Source organism: Nicotiana tabacum, chromosome 19, assembly GCF_000715075.1.
Source record: "Nicotiana tabacum cultivar K326 chromosome 19, ASM71507v2, whole genome shotgun sequence".
Lineage (NCBI taxonomy): Eukaryota > Viridiplantae > Streptophyta > Magnoliopsida > Solanales > Solanaceae > Nicotiana > Nicotiana tabacum.
In genome coordinates this window covers 131,423,137-131,441,086 of record NC_134098.1, presented here as the reverse complement: position 1 = coordinate 131,441,086, position 17,950 = coordinate 131,423,137, and the positions used below count along the sequence as shown (strand labels likewise).

The 17,950-nt window shown below is 36.6% G+C and overlaps 1 protein-coding gene and 1 pseudogene across 1 annotated transcript; one reads left to right on the top strand and one right to left on the bottom strand.

Moving 5' to 3' along the window:
• Positions 1 to 5,882: 5,882 nt before the first annotated feature.
• On the top strand, positions 5,883 to 9,837 carry LOC107817099 (uncharacterized). Its single transcript, XM_075238637.1, has 4 exons — positions 5,883 to 6,137; positions 7,892 to 7,974; positions 8,094 to 8,292; positions 8,571 to 9,837. Exons 1-4 carry the CDS (start codon positions 6,135 to 6,137, stop codon positions 8,613 to 8,615), a joined length of 330 nt encoding a protein of 109 aa, XP_075094738.1. The 5' UTR covers positions 5,883 to 6,134; the 3' UTR covers positions 8,616 to 9,837.
• Positions 9,838 to 11,007: 1,170 nt separating this feature from the next.
• Positions 11,008 to 15,373, bottom strand: LOC107817097 (uncharacterized; annotated as a pseudogene).
• Positions 15,374 to 17,950: the final 2,577 nt, after the last annotated feature.

Sequence of the window (17,950 nt, the reverse complement as noted above, 5' to 3'; positions counted from 1 at the left end):
GTCCGAGCGCACTATCCAGATATTGGAGGTTATGCTACGCATTTGTGTCATTGATTTTGGGGGTTCTTGGGATCAATTTCTGCCACTCACAGAGTTTGCTTACAATAATATCTACCAGTCAAGCATTTGGATGGCTCCGTATGAAGCTTTATATGGGAGACAGTGTTGGTCTCCGCTGGGTTGGTTTGAGCCTGGCAAGGTTAGACTATTGAGTACTGACTTGGTTCAGGATGCTTTAGAGAAGGTCAAAGTAATTCAGGAACAGCTTCGCACGACACAGTCTAGACAGAAGAGTTATGCCGACAGGAAGGTTCGTGATGTTGTTCACATGGTTAGGGAGAAGGTTCTGCTCAAGATTTTACCCATGAAGGGTGTGTTGAGGTTCGGGAAAAAGGGCAAGTTGAGCCCTTGGTATATTGGGCCTTTTGAGATACTTAAGAAAATTGGGGAGGTGGCTTATGAACTTGCTTTGCCACCTAGTCTATCAGGTGTTCATCCAGTGTTCCATGTATCCATGCTCCGAAAGTATGTCGGGGATCCATCTCACATTCTGGATTTCAGTACAGTACAGCTGGACGGTAATTTGACTTATGATGTGGAGCCGATGGCTATTTTAGACCGGCAGGTTCGAAAGCTGAGGTCAAAGAACATAACATCAGTGAAGGTGCAGTGGAGAGGCCAGCCAGTCGGAGAAGCTACTTGGGAGATAGAGCAGGAGATGCGAAACACATATCCACACTTATTTGAGACTCCGGGTATTATTCTAAACCCGTTCGAGGACGAACCTTTGTTTAAGAGGGGGAGAATGTAATGACCCGGCCGGTCATTTTGAATATTATAACCCCATTCCCCATTTACTGCTCAATTTATGCCTTGCTATTGATTTATGATTTATCGGGTTAGTTGGTTCAGGTCCGGAAGGAATTCGGAGTGAGATGAGACACTTAGTCTCATAATTGAAAAATAATTAAGTTAGAAAAATGGACCGGATATGGACCTATGTGTAAACAACCTCAGATTCGAATTCTGATAATTCCAATAGCTCCGTATGGCGATTTCGGTCTTAGGAGCATGTCCGAAAGAATTTTTGGAGGTCCGTAGAGGAATTAGACTTGAAATGCCGAAAGTTGAATTTTTGGGAAGTTTGACCGAGGGGTTGACTTTTTGATATCGGGATCGAAATCCGATTCTGAAAATTTTAATAGGTATGTTATATCATTTATGACTTGTGTGCAAAATTTGAGGTCAATCAGACGTGATTTGATAGGTTTCGGCGTTATTTGTAGAAATTAGAATTTTCAAAGTTCAATAGGCTTGAATTGGGGCGTAATTCATGATTTTAGCGTTGTTTGAGGTGATTTGAGGATTCGACTAAGTTCGTATGATGTTTTAGGATTTGTTGATATATTTGGTTGAGGTCCCGAGGGCCTCGAGTGAGTTTCGGATGGTTAACGGATCAAAAATTGAACTACAACAGCTGCTGCAATTTCCTTATGTTGAAAATTTCTTCTGCGAGAAATCGAGCCCAGAAATCGGGCCACGATCGAAACCATGATCGACCCCAGGGTCGAGAGCCACGATCGAAGCCATGATCGAGCCCAGGGTCGAGGGCCACGATCGAAGGCAGGGTCGAAGACATGATCGACGGCCAGGGTCGAGGGCCTAGGATCGAGGCCTAGGATATCGAGGCAGAACCAAGGTTGTCCGGGCAAAATTATACAAAATATGGACTTCATCTCATTCGCCATTTTTGACAAATTGGAGCTTGAGGAGAGGCGATTTTGATATATTTTCAAGGAAAACTTGAGGTAAGTCCCTTGTGATCATTTCTACTCCATAATATTGAATTATCATCGAATAATCCGACTAGATTATATGATTTTGAGGTGTAAATCGGAGATTGAAACTTAGAAATTTGGATATAAGATTTGTAGATTTGAGGGTCGAGTTGTATGTCGGATTTTAGTAAAATTGGTATGGGTAGACTCGTGGTTGAATGGGCTTTTTGATTTTGTAACTTTTATCGGGTTCCGAGACGTGGGCCCCACGAGCGATTTTTGAGCTAAATTTTGGATTTTTATGAAAAACTAGTATTTTCTTATGGAATTAATTTCAATAAATTTTATTGACTGAAACGAATTATTTATGACTAGATTCGAGGCATTCAGAGGCCGATTTGCGAGGCAAAGGCATAGCAGAGTAAAGAGTTTTACGTTTTGAGGTAAGTAACAGTTTTAAATCTGGTCCTGAGGGTATTAAATCCTAGATTTTGGTATCATGTGATTAATTTGGAGGTGACGCACATGCTAGGTGACGGGCGTGTGGACGTGCACCGAGGGGATTATGACTTGGTCCGTCCCGAGAAACTGTAAAGTTGAATAATTTATTGTTAGCTATATGCTCTCTATGTGTTGATAAAAATTTGATTGTAAATCATGTTAGAAATCATGCTTAGGCTATGTGATAGTACTATTGGGACCCACAGAGGTCGCGTACTTGTTGAATTTCCTTCTAAATGCTATATGTACTCACTCTTAGTTTTTACTTGCACATTTTATCTCAGTCTCTGTTATTATTATTGATACATTATATCATTGTTGTTTGGGCTGATTTCATGATTATTGAGAGCCCGAGAGACTGGAGAGATTTATGACTGAGTGAGGCCGAGGGCCTGATTGTGAGATATTGATACCGTAGCACGTGAGTTGGCCGTGCATATCCTTATATTATACTATAGCACGTGAGTTGGCCGTACAACACATGAGTTGGCCGTGCAGATCCTTATATTATACTATAGCACGTGAGTTGGCCGTGTAGCACATGAGTTGGTCGTGCGGATCCAGATATTTATATTCTGGCACGTGAGTTGTCCGTGCAGCACGTGAGTTGTCCGTGCAGATTATAGCGCTTGGGCTGTAGGAGCCCCTCCGGAGTGTTTACACCCCTAGTGAGCGCGAGTACCCATTGAGAGTGAGTGATGAGGGCTGGGAGCCCAGGGAGTGATGAGGGCTGGGAGCCTAGTGAGTGATTGTTGTCCTAAGAGGTTGTACTTGATTTTCATTTGTTATTGCACTTAGTTGCTATCTGTCATTGTTGTGAAATCTCTGAAAGATTATTGATATACGGATTACATGAACAAGAACTGTATAAAAATTGATTTGACATTAAACTACCAGATTTGATAGCATGCCTATTCTTTGGTGGAATTACTGGAAATGAACCATAACTGTGTAGCTCGTTACTATCTTCAGTTCCTTATTTATTATTGTTACTTGCCGAGTTGGTTGTACTCATACTATACCCTGCACTTCGTGTGCAGATCCAGGTGTCCCCAGACATAGCAGGTGTTGATCCTTTTGAGTGGTTGATTTTCAGGAGATTTTGAGGTAGCTGCCATATTCCGTAGACCTTGTCTCTCCTTTTCTATCTTTTTGTTTACTGTATTTGGTCTCAAACTATTATAGACTATATTTTCCAGACTTGTATTCATATTAGATGCTCATGTACTAAGTGACACCAGGTTTTGGAGAGTGTTTGTATTGTATTTAAATATTATATTTTTAACCTTAAAGAGAAGTTTTGGTTATTGAGATTTTCGGCTTGCCTAATATCGAGATAGGCGCCATCACGACGGGTTGGGATTTTAGGTCGTGACAATTTGGTATCAGAGCCTAGGTTACATAGGTCTCACGAGTCATGAGCAGGTTTAGTAGAGTCTTGCGGGTCGGTACGGAGATATATATATATATATATATATATATATATATATATATATTTTAATTTAAAGTTCTTTGTAGTATTATATCCTGCTTCTTGATCAAATATTGTAATTTTGAAAACCAAGATAAATATTTTGGCAATAAAATCAAAGTGAATAAATTAAATTTTCAGGGTTAGGAAAAATCTTTATTATACGAGTACTTTTTATATTAAAAAGAATATTTCGTCAAATAGTAAACTAACAAAAAGTTATATGAAAATGTAAAATTATTAAATAATGAATAACGCAATAATGACAAGTAACATTGAGCAAAAAAGAGAAAAAATATTTATATTTTTTAAGGAAATAATAAATTATATATATTAGAAATTACTTATTCTAAAATATATTCTATTTTAAATTTAGAAGTTACCAACACGTAATATAACTCCACACACGCGTTTGTGTAAAAAATATCAAACCTAATTAAGATATAGTTATTTGCTCATTACTATTTGATCATAGGTTATTGGTTACCAAGTTTGAAGAAACGACACAAGGTAGCCATTCTAAAGGGTTGCTATTTAGGAATTAGTCACTGCGTCCTGAATTTCAGTTTTTCAGTTCAAATTTTCAGGATAAATATGTCCTAAATTGTCCTAAAGCTGAGATTTTTAGTTTAAAATTTCAGGACAAAATAAGTATTTGCTAATCTTTAAATAGCATCCCTAAAAATGGTGCTATAAATATTTGACTATATTTTTTTTATGAAAATTATTTACACCCTCCAACTTTGCTCTAAAATCAAATTCCTCATTAACTTTAAACAATAGTTATTCTTTCCCTCTTATCCTATGCAATATCAATTTTTCCCTTAACATTTTTAATTCTCCATCTATATAATATATTTTAATATTATATAGAATAATATTTTATTTTTTAACCTAGACATTTTACCTATAGTTTAAATAATTTTCTATCTTAGTATAGATTTTCACTTAAGTTTATTAACATTATAAATAAAATATTCTTTTAATAATTTTATTACAAAATCTAACGCTATTTTTTATAATTTTTATTTAAATATAACATACATTAAGTATGTATATTTGAGTGTGTGCATACACATATATTTAAGTTTCGCTCTCTCTCTTATTCTCTATCATCTACATGGATAAATGAGTTTTGATCGTCGTTAATAAAATAATATTTAAATTATAATTTAGAATGCATTTACAATATAAATAGATAATCTTTTAGAATTCTGTTATAAAATTTATTTCTATTTTTATTTCATTAGTGGTGACTTAAACTCATTTATCTATATAGAATTCTATTATAAATTTATCTCTAATTTTATTCATTATCTTTGTATTACTTGCATTCAAATATTTATAAAGTTTTTACTCCCTTTTATTGTCACTTTATAAATATATATTAGAGCTTCAATTACTAATAATAAAGTTAAAATTTTTTTTCTGGCCATTTATTTCACTATAGAACATATTACTTAATTCCTATATTTCACTATTTCTCACTCTTCTTTTTTCATCTTAGGAATAATTTTTCTTTTGTTATATAAATTTTAAAAAATGAAAAAACAATATCATGATTTTCAAAAAGTAAAAAAGAAAAAAGAGAGAGAGAAAAAGGTTGATATGTAAGGGTAACATAGGTATTAAAAAAGTCAATGAACATAAAAGGAGGAGAATGACTATTGTTCAATATTGAGTGGGAGTTTAATTTTTAAAGCAAAGTTGAGATGTATAAATGATTTTCACCCATATTTTTGTGGAATGCTGTAATTTATGTATAGTACGTAATTTATTTTATTTGGAACACCGTGAATATATTATTTCACGCTTTGATTGATATAATTGGGTAACTCTAAATAGGTTTATCAGAAAGGAGTATTACATTAAACTTTTATATTAAAAGTTATGTTTAATATCTCATAAATTAAGTATTATAGACAATTTTCTACAGATACTGTTTAATGAAAAAATTTGCTACGATTAATTTCCTTACTATTGATACTATAATAGGGAGATTGTGAGTTAGGATTGGGATAATTTTTAAAAGTTTATATTAGAAATAGAGGTAAATTTGGTTCGCATAATTTGACATGAATAATAAACGATAAATATTCATAATATTCAAAAGTAAAGGTGGTGAGTTTGGCACTTTAACTAGGTTTTACCGAACCAAAATACTCACCTACTATTATCGCGGTCTTCTTCGCAAAATCTCTCACATACTCTCCCGCATTCGCGACTCCAACAACTATGGCAGCTTCAAAGTTTTTGATCTTAAGAAAAATCTTAACAGAATATCAGCTGTTTTAAAAGAATTGGAGACAACATTTAGCAGTCTACGGGAAGAAGACTCTAAGTTACAAAGGGAGGCTAGCCTTCCATTGAAAATTGCAATCGCTATGGTAACACTATTGTTTGTGATAAACGGCGTGTTGATTGTCTTAATTGCATGCAGAAAACTAGGGTGCACTGTTTATTATTTTACTCTGATTGCTGTGTTAGTTGAGATTGTTGTATCACTTATCTGTGGTTGGTTTTGCTAATGGGGAAATTAACAAGGTGAAAAAAGGCGTAGAAGAGTTAACTAGGCTGATAAAGTTTCTCCAACAAGATATCAGCTTGTTGATGTTTGATATATCTATGCAACTACCAGTTAAGACTCAAAAGACTAAAGGTTTTATGCGCAAAGATGAGCAACTGAAGGTTGAATTGGAACGACGGAGGGACAAGAGTAGGCGGATAGTGGATGAAGATACGGTGAAGAAATCGGAGAAGATCTTGACAGACATACAAATCATGGAGAGTAGCTTGACTCAAATGCCGTCTAGTGATGTGTATACTAGATGGTATACAAAATTACTCATATTCATACCCTTTACTATTATTGTGGCTGGTGCCTTCTTGTCAGCTACCTCTTACCTGATATTCTGCAAGCAGAGTCACTCAGATGAATAGCGGATGAAGACCATGTTTGTGGTAGTTAGTACACCATCTTTGTGTTAGTTTGTGGTAGTTAGTACACCATCTTTGTGGTAGTTTGTGGTAGTTAGTACCTGTAGTGACTAGCTTTGTTGTAGTTATCAATTTTTTTCTTTCAAGTTGATTTCAAATATGTATCTTGTTTCATGTAGTAAAATGACTCTAATTTGGTTGAAGTTACTTGTTTATTGGCAGAGCTTCTTAATTATCTTATTTCTGAGACATTTACTTTTTTTTGGCTTATTAAATCAACTTTACACTTTACCCACAATTCAGTTTGCATTTCTATAGTAAAAGCACTGTTTTGGGGTTCAAGAAAAAGCGTGAAGCCTGCTGAGAAGGTTCGGGGAATTCACTTTATAAGGTGCAAACTCATAGGTATTTTTTGGGTTCGTTTTGTGGTAGTTGAAAGTCGAAACCACTAATATTATCAAAGCAATCAAGAATACAACGTAAGGAGAAACCGGTACTTATGTAGTGTTCTTTTTGAAAGTTATGGGCAATTACAGTGATAGGTTCTTGTGATATCACTTCAAATGTGATGAGATTTTTCTTTTGTTTTAGGGGGGGCGCAGGGACTTCTGAAAAGATATCCATTTATGTGGTTTTTTCGATCTCAAAGGTGTCGCTAGATGAGTGGGATTCGTGCAGTCTTGATGCCACAGGTCGCCATTAGTTTAATCCCTTTCTCTCACACGGTTTTCTGTGGAGCTTAGAAGAGTGTGGCTCTGCTGTGGAGGTTATCAACTATCACCTTGACGACTTCTACTTGAAAGCTTTAATGGATAGTTTTTGCAGGGTAGAGAGCAGTACACTTGACATTGTTTCTCGTTTCACTCTTTGTCTCTCTGTTTGTTTTTACTGGTATTTATTTATCTTAAAAAGCTGTTTCTGCCTGCCTTGCCTATGTCAATAGTACCAATTGTAGCAACAATTCTGTATTTTGCTTATTTGTTCTCTTTTGTTATTAGCCGTTAATCAGTTACATTCTTTCCATATCTTATAAAAAACTGTTGGAATAGCTGCGATACTAACTCTCATTCAGTCATCTCTTGAAAGTAACTGGGCAGCTATCTAATTAAGTGTCTTTTCTATCTTCATGATCATCAATTTATTGCTGCCTCTGTCATTGTTATGACCTCTTTCTGATGGAAGAAAAGCTTGTGTCCTCTCTCAGGGAACTGGCTGGACGCCACACAACATCATTGCTAAGGATGAAAATAATAATATTTTAGGTGTTGTTCCCCTCTATCTCAAAAGGTTCAACATCTGCCATGCTATTTGTGGACCATGCTTTTAATTTGTTTCCTTTATTGGACAATATCTCGACTTTTTTCTGATGACATGCTTGGCTAACTACTTCTGATCCAAATTCGCAGCCATTCTTATGGTGAATACGCGTTCGGTCAATCTTGGGCAAATGCCTACTACAGTTATGGTTGGAGCTATTATTCAAAGCTGCAATGCTCGGTGCCTTTCACTCCAGTTACTGGCCCGAGGATCTTGGTCCATAACACGTCACATAAAGATCAAGTTTTTGACATCCTGGTCTCTGCTATGAAGGATTTGGGAGTCAAGGTATACTTTTCTTCATGTCCGAAACACTTAATAATACTTTGAATTTGTAAATACTTTTTTAAACTCGTCCAGTTGTAAACTATGTCTGACTCTTTCAATTGTTTTAGTTCTTGCTCATTGGGTATGGATATCCTACATATTTAAACCAATATTTTTGTTATCCTTATTTGACAGAAGGTGTAATTTCTTCCAGAATCATAGTTTGGAATGCCCTATTTAATTTCGTATACCTAAACGTACTCCGTTTTTTCGAATTTTGATAACATTTACCTTGACAGTTTAATCGTTTCATCTCTACATATTACTTTTCCAACTGCAAATGACTGGCACAAGCTGGAGGAGAAAGGTATCCTGTCAAGGATTGGAATGGCTGAAACAGTACTTAGAGAGCCTTGTACTTATTGTTTGTGATCCTTGTATTAATCAACTGCTGCAAGTTGGATGTTGTAGACCACCGTGCTTCGATTTTCAATTCTTCCTCTTTCTCTCCAAGTTTGTTTCTATATATGAAGGGCTTTCTACAAACTTAGTTTATCACCAATATACTATTTAACCTTGATGCCACTGCTCCTTTTTAAATTATAATTGAGCAATTATGTTGACATCTGCAAAAAGCACCCCAAGATCCGGAGGACAGTCATCAGGTGATGATTGGAGATCCGCATTCGATACTCCGCCCAAAATGGCGATGCAGGGTCTAGAAGTCGACGTACACCTAGCCGGCTGCCACCTATACCTCCTGGTTCTGGATATGGACCGTAGGCATTTGATTCATATTCTTGACAGCTGAGGAGGTTTTGGTTCCAGCTGTCTTCTTGGACTCTTGTTGTGCTCGGATTTTGCGAGATCTTTGTATACATAGCTTTCACATTTTTAGGTAAATTTTAGCTATTGGTCCAGCGGCCTCTCTTCCCAACAAAGAAAGTTCTCCAGTTGCTGCTTGATCCTAACTACATATATGTTTCAAAGTTGGGAATTTCAGTATAATTTTCATGTATAATCCTGTTGGGTGGGTGGGTATCTCTAGTGTTGGCTGAGCTTTAGCTGGGCTTACATTTTCAACAAGATTGCTTAGGAAAGTTGGTGAAACAATTCTGCTATAGATAATACCTTGATTTATAATCGAATTTGATTCTATCAGATTGCAGTTACATCCTTAGGTTTGACCTTTAGCTTTAAACTTTCCACACCTTTATCCAGCAATGTTGATCAAACTTCAGTATATACATTTTGAAGTGAAACTTTTTTGTCCCAGTTCTATATTTGATTCCTTATATTCTTCAGGATATATTTTTCCACACCTTAATCTTATTGCAGGAGATATCTTGTATGGACGACTATGTGGACGTCTCCCAGTAGTCTACTATGTCAATTTGCATTTTGAAGCATGCTATTACCAGGCATTTTGAACCATCAATTAGCTAGTTGTGTAGTGTAGAATGTCAGCTTGATTACAATATTATTTGCAGAAACTCGTATGTTTCAAGATTTAGCTTGCAGTATTGTATATTCGGTCCTCGTGATCATTCCATGTATTCAGTTAGAGTTCGTGACTCAGTATTACCAGTCTTGGGAGGTTGTACATTCATATTTGTTCCGCTGTTAGTTTTGGTTACTTATTTAATTAAAAACAAATGGCTCCAAAAATGTAATTAAAATCGGCTTACCTAATCTTAGAGACTAGGTGTCATCACGACGTGGTGGGATTTTTGGGTCGTGACAATTGTGGTATGCTTGGTTTGAATATTATATATTAGAATATTATGATATACCGTTTTGAATATTTTATCTAATATTTTATTTTTGGTTTGGATACTATGTTCTAAATTAGAATATTGATCCAATTAAAACTTATGAAAATACTAAGATTTAATATAATAATATTTGCAGGGATAGGTGAATTTGATCCGTGTTGCTAAAATCCTCATCTGAAAGCTTCTTTCCGCCATTGTTGTCACCAACCTTTCGTCTTTTCAGACTTGGAACCCTCATTTTTACCATGTCATATTTTTTTTTCTACTAACATTAATGCCGTCATCCTTTTTGGATGCTCGAACTTTAGAATTTTGAGATCGTATTTTCACAAATCTAACATTATCATTCCTTTTGGAAGCCGATTCATAGATTGCATGTGGAGTTTTTTCCAATAATTTTAATTCTCCCGATTGAATTTCAATGGGAAAAGAAACTTTATCGCCTTTTTCGAGTATTTTTTCAGTGCTATGGAAAGCCAATTTTCTCTTCATCCTTTCCTTCACTTTTTGATTGCTAATTGCTTGAGAGGGAAATCTTGAAAGAAGAGATTGTGTGGGTATAAGGCCTTTTCCCTCCTTTTTGGGGTGTTTTATTCCAATTAAATGTTGATTGAAGATATCTTAAAAGAATAGGAGATAATCTAATCCCTTAAAAGGTAGGATATGTTTAATGACATATAATGATATTAAAGATTTAAGAAGTAAATAAAGTTTTATAAAGTAGGTATAAAATATAAAAAAGAAATATTTTAAAAGTATGTGGAGTTAACCGGTGTTTTTAATGGGTAAACCACGTAAATTATTCTTTTCTTTTTGTAGACAAAACCTGTTAGTATTAACATTATCAAACATATCAAGAATACAACGTACAGATATACCAGTATCTATGTAGTGTTCCTTTTGGAAGTTATGGTAGTTACACTTACAGCAGTGTGGTCCTAACAAGGGGATTTAAAAAAATGCAAACTTGTACCGTGAGTGAATACGCTTAATTATCAAGGGGATTCAACAATTTATATCAAAAAAATTGTTTTAATACTTTTTGCACAGTGTAATTTCTCACATAGCCCATAGGGGATTCAATTGAACCCCCTTTCACACTGGAACTCAATAGTGACACTTTCTCGTGATGTTAATTCAAATGTAGTTGGATTTCTCTTTTGTTTAGGGGAAGGAACTTTTGAAAAGATATCCATTTCTGTGGTTTCCTCAATCTCAACAGTTTCACAGAGGGGTGGGATTCCTGCAGTCTGGACTCCACAGGACCTCAACAGTTTAATCCCTTTCTGTCACTCGGTTTCCTTTCAAGCTTAGAGGAGTCTGGCTCTGCCGTGGAGGTAAAAAATTACTATAACTTTGACAATTTATACCAAAAAAATTGTTTTAATACTTTTTGGGGGTAATTATGAATATTGATTACCATTCTTTCAATATCTGCCAATACTATTGTTGGGACAGCTGTGATGCTAACTCTCATTCACCAATCCATGAACAATCCAACACCCTCTTTAAGCAGACGGCGTCTTTCCTTGTCGATACACCCCAGTTTACATCATGTTCATCCCCCTCTGTCTGCGCTGTGCTTGTGTAATAAATCATTGATATATGATTTAGTTATCACCATTATCATCTCTAAAGGTTCTTTCCAACTCACGATTTCGTAAATCCCATTTAGCCTAAACAAAAAGAAGTGTTCAAGTCATAGCTGCCTAATTCAACTTAGATCTTGTAAAACATAGTAATTTTTCTTGCTTTCGATTTCCCAATGTTGTTGAGATATTTCCCCCACTTCAACATATAAAGTCTAGTGGAGAGGAAGGAAAAGTGGCATATTTAGCTGGTTGGCAATTTTGGGGGTTTATTTAACTCAAGACAAACAACAACATACACAGTGTATTCTCACAAGTGAGGTCTGGGGAGGGTGGGGTGTACGCATACCTTAACCCTACCTTTTGAGAGGTTGAGAGGTTGTTTCCGATAAGACCCTCAGCTCAAGAAAAACGTTTTCAAAACAGGTTTGAAAAATACAAGAGTAAAAAAGTATTGACAGCAAAATAGTAAAGATAACCAAAGTAAAAGAACAACAATAGTAATGAATCTGGAGAATAAGATAACAATAGAATAATAACAATAATACTGAAAAAGAGATTGGAATGCTTTATTCTTGTAATGTAGCAATGTCGTATTTGAACTCCTCCATCAAATAATTCTTGTTAAAAAGTAGCTCATCTGAAGTATTGAAGGAAACAGTATGCACTTGTGAAATGCAAAGCATTATATAGTCATGCTTCATAGAACTTACAGAAAAGTGGTTTGCCAAAACTGGTGTATCTTCACATATCCTAGGAAATCTCTGCCAGCGCAGAAATTCACCTTTGAAGCTTCTTCCTATGCTTCCTGCACTGAATTTTTTTCCTTTTATACAACACATATCAAATAATTCAGTTGAAATAGCTGGAACAGATTAGCAATATATCACAAATCTTCTTCATCAGCGTGCAGACATGTACGGTAACTAACCCCTTTTACAGTGAATAGGGAAAAGAAATTCTTGCTGATCCATCAAATGATATGAAATCATTAACATTCTAATGGGAGCAGAGTACAGTGTACCAGTAACATGAAAATGTACTATAATTTTGTACAGAGAATAGGGAAAAGAAATTCTTGCTGATCCATCAAATGATATGAATTCATTAACATTGTAATGGGAGCAGAATACAGTGCACCGGTAACATGAAAATGTAATATAATTTTGTACGGAGAGAATGGATCATCATGCAAGCATGACGAAAATGTTAATATTTAAGATAGCAACAGTAGGTGCAGCAAATTTGTATTTTGAACAATATTCCAAGTCAAATCACGGTAAAGTCCATTAGCAGAAGACATACCCCTATACCACCAATAGAAACTCGTTGGCATGATGAGTAGATCCTTTTTATGAAAGGATTGATAAACAGACCATCCTTCACTTTGGCTTTTTCTTCTTGTAGAAATCTCCATAGCCGGAAACCTAGAGGAGCCAGAGAAACCATTCTTTCAGCTTAAGACTGAATTCTGAAAGGGAAATATCATCACAGTTTAACTTGCACTGCCAAGTCAAAGATGAAAGTTTCACTGGGTCAACCTTAACCTCCCCATGCTTGCGACATTCTCCTTCTCCTTCATCAAATCCATCAATCAACATATCTCCTGAAAAAGAAGCAGAATCAGTCATAGTTCAGAATCCAAGAAGCATGGAAATAGACGTTGCTTTATTTAACTCAAGACAATTTAATAAAAAGAGGCATAGCAATCTGCAGGTGCTACTTATGCTTGACAGAGAATGAGAACATAGATCATCTGTTTTTGCATTGTCCTGTAACAAAGATTGCATTCCTGTAACAAAGAACAACTGAGATACGTTTTTCTGCCTTTTGGAGTACACTGGTTACATCTTGTTGCATTGGAGCATTTGGAAGGAGAGGAATCTGAGGTCTTTTGATGGAGTCTCAACTCCAATTCATGCATCAAACACTTATTGAATCTTTTAGCTTGGTGTAACCATTGTAATGTAAATAATGCTCTTATGTTTTTGGATTTTGTAAGCCCCTTGAATTTTAGATAGGGGCGAATGGAGTGTACAGGAGCTCCCTGTTTTTGTATTGCTTTTGCATCGTCCGGATGCTGGTCAATGAAATCTACTTTTTGCCGGACCTAAAAAAGAGTCTAGTGGAGAGTAAGGAAATGAAGAGTGGTTGTTGTAATGAGTGAAAGCAGTCGGAAATAGCAAGCATACTTAGTGAAGTGTTGATTAAGTGTGACAAACTTGAGGTGCTCTAACTTGGCTGGTAATTGGCAACGCTGATTGTATCAAATAGTGGCATAGAAAACTTAATTTCCTAGGGAAATGGTATTCTTAAAAAATAGTTGCAGCAAGATAGTTTAGCTTTTAGGCAGATTAGATTTAATTCGTTAAGAACCACAAAAGTCCAAAAAACTGGATAACACAAAAGAAATTGACGGATTTAAGACTTGCCATAGAAGTGATTTGTTGTCAAGCTCCTGCTTTGGTACATCGTGGCCACGCATTGTCACCAAGTCTAAGAAGATAGCTTTGTTCTCACAACAAATAACAAGAAAACGGCGCCCTTTGGTTGATGGAGCAGGAGAAGTAAAAGTTGAAGTGACATGACCAGCAGCTGCTGGAGAATCGGCAGCAGCAGACTGATTACGCCAGAGTTGCCAAAAGCGTATATCATCATCGTATAACCTAACCTGCTTTACACTTGAACCATGCACCAGAATAGCATACTAAGATTCAACAAAGACATTAAAGAAGATGAAAAAATAAGGAAGTCCAAGGTAAGGATCAATTATGGCTTCTATAGGTTTCCCTCTAGGCTCTGCACACAACATTGACATTAAAACCATCTTTGATTTTCCATAGAAAACCTGCATTATAGTCCTATAAGCTGGTCCTCTTATATTCTTTAACACCTATCTCATTTACTCTCTTCAGGCACGGCTCCTTTGCTCTTCACTATCTCCAATAACTCTTCCTCGCTGCCTTCACCAGCCCTTCATAACTACCCAAACAAGTAGCTGCATTAGGTTTCATTCCCCTTTTCTCGACTATCTCCAACACATACTTCCTCGATGTACTTCGTATAACATCTGGAATCAAAACACTACGCGTATACGCATTAGGACGCACCCCATTTGCCAGCATCCGCAGGTACACCTTGTGAGCCTCCTTGGGCTGTCCCCGCATTGGAGTATGCCTCGATTACCACCGTGTGAGCTACCACATCGGGCATCTGGTTCTTGTCCTTGATCTGAGAGAATAGCTCCAACGCCTCGTGGGTCAACCCGTCCTTTTCAAAATCCGTTGAAGAACGAACATCTTCACTGCATTGTTGATTAGCCCATCTAACCTTATCTTCCGAGACACTTCTTGCTAGTTCGTTGGGTCATCGGGTTCCTTATGGTGGTGGTAATTTGGATTTGTCTATCTGTTTATTTGACGATTTCGTTACCTCTTTTGTGTCCGCTTCAGAATCAGAGTCTTCTGAATCAGATAACGAGAAATTGACTAATGTGTTGCGCTTCGGAGGAGCTGGAGTTGTATTCGAAATGGGTGTTTCAGGGGTGGTGGAAAATGGTGTGCTTCTGAATGAGCTAATTGCGGAAACTGAAAAAGAGGACACTGTTTCTGGGATTTGGATTGGGAAAGAGGAGTAGTGGAAACGAAGGGTGTAAGGGTAAACTAGACGGCGAAGTAGTGAATAGGATGACGGCGGAGAGACGGTGAGCCACCGAGTAATTGAAGCGTCTTCCAAAGATCATCAGTATACTTTTATGTAATATTTATTTGTTTGATAAGAGTTCTAATACAATATAGACTGGAGTTCCTACTGAGGATTTGGGTTGAAAATGCAAAACTACAGAATAAAACAATGAAATACACCGGTCAGAAACTGAACTGAAAAAGAAACCAATCCCAACACATGTCATATAGTTTGGTTCATTGCATTTTTTTATAAGACTAGTCTCTCGACACGTGTATATCAAGTCAATTATACATTAAAGTATATAGTAAAAGTTCTGGTAAATAATCAATGGATCTATCATATACACTGATAGAATACGAGGGTCCACCAGACTATATAAGAGAACCAGTTTCCTAAGATCACACACACATGACAGTAAGTAAATGACATTGAGAGTTTTTACGTGAAAAATTCCCAACTCACGGGATTAAAAATCACGACCTACCCTTGTAAGATTTCAACTTCACTACTGAGCAAACTTTTAGATTACAACCTATTGTAACCTAGGAATTAACTTCTTAATCCTTCACTAACTTGTAACGATCCTATTACAAGCCACTTCGTAATACCTCTATTACAAAGACTTTACAACTTGACTAACTCTAGTCAAGGCACAAACGCAAGGGTTTATGATTTACAAAGAGTTTCCTATAAGATGCTTCTAAGTAAGCTAAGTAGGAATTACAAGTAAGAACTTTAACAAAGTTACAACTCAACTAAGGGCACATAATAACTTGATATGGGGAACTTGTTCGTAGAAATGATGTTCTTTGTTCTTGATGCACTTGAGAATCGTTTGTTCGATGATCAATCACTGTGGGAGTGCTTGAGTAAATTCTCTAAGTATTCAAGTGATGTTTTGTCTTTGGTTTAATGTTAATATAACATTAATGACATCACTTGAATGATGTAAGCAACTTGGGTACAAGATCCTTCCCAATAGAGTTGACTGTTGCATTGTGTTGTAATGTTGCGTATGCAGACAGTCACTTTCCAGCTGTTGGAGAGTTGACTGGTACGATCACCAAGGGAATTGATGTCCATCTGTTCCCCTTGTTGATTCTTAATCTTCTGAAAGACTGAGGAATATCTCCAGCTTTAGTCTGGTTATTTCCATATGCTTGAGAATGTGTACCAGATGTGTATCGGGTTCCTTATCTGGTTCTTGACATTAAATTTGTTAGATCATCAAAACATAAAACAAGGTACTTATAACCTATCAATTTTCCCCTTTTGATGATGACAAACTTATAATTGAAATTTTTACAAAGAACTAGAAATGGAAACTCTTATCCCTTGAATTCCCCCTGAATTTGTATTCCCCCTCAATCAATGCACATCATTTATTCAATTATGTAAATCTTCCCCCTTTTAGCATCATAAAAAGAAGAAAACCAAACAAAAGCAAAAAGAAGTCCAGTGTGGTTAACTCATGCCACATGTGTGCACACAAACATGATAGAAAACAGAGACAAAGAAACAATATCATGCACGACAAAAGGGGAAAAGCGTCCATAAAACAGTTTGGATTTTACAAACGGGAGTAGATTCAATGTTACCATCCACAATCCACAATTCAAAACAAAAAAAAACAAGTACCAACCACAAAACATCATCAGAAAAAGTCATAAGAGACACTGTTTAAGGAACACTGGAGGAAGAGAGCTTAGAGGAGGGGGCACAGGTTTTGAGGACTAGATCCATTCGAGCATTCGCCGACATTTGCTCATTGAGCAGTCGTTCTTTCAGGTCCTCCACTTGTTTCTTGAGCTCAGCATTCTCCTTAGTCAGACGGGCAACCTCTGAGCTTTGAGAACTATTGAAACCAGGTGCCTCCTGAAGCTGACTGAGCTGACCCTCAAGAATAACATTCCTTGCTTTTAACTTCCTGATCTCCTCTGTAGCACTGTTCCGAGTGTTGATTAGCTGAGAGATGGTAGAAGTGCTTCCAACTCCTCCAACCTTATCAATGCACTCACATTCTTCGAGAGTGGTCTTGGAGAAAGTTTGCTTCCTAGTGCCCACTTTAGCTTGTCCCAGAGGGACCTTCTAGAATTCAAAAACCTTGGTGAGAAGGAACCCATAAGGCAGCACATGGTTACCATCTTTGAACTCTGCCACTTTTTGCATGTGTTCAATCATAATCCCAGGCAGGTTAATGGTAGTGAAGCCATTGAACACTTCTATAAGAACCAGGTCGGCTTTGGAGGTAATGGATCTCCTCTCAGCACGGGGAAGCAACACTTTGTTCACCATCTCAAACATCAATTGGTACACTGTAAGGAGAGCCTTCTTGTGCACTTATTGCCTTATCCTTAACAATAGCATTTCTGAAATTGGAAGATCAGGATCCTTGGATTGATGACAACCCTTCAGCAGGCACACCCAGAATCGACCCCAACAAAGCTAATTCTATCACAATGTCAACCCCATTCACCAGTACATAGATGTGACCATCCTCAACTTTGAAGAAGTCGGCATAGAAGCTCCGTACTTCCTCCTCATACACTTTTGTAGTATTACTTGTAAACAAGTGTGTCCATTGTTGGAATTCACAAATTTCAACCAATTGCCGCATCCCGGCCAGCT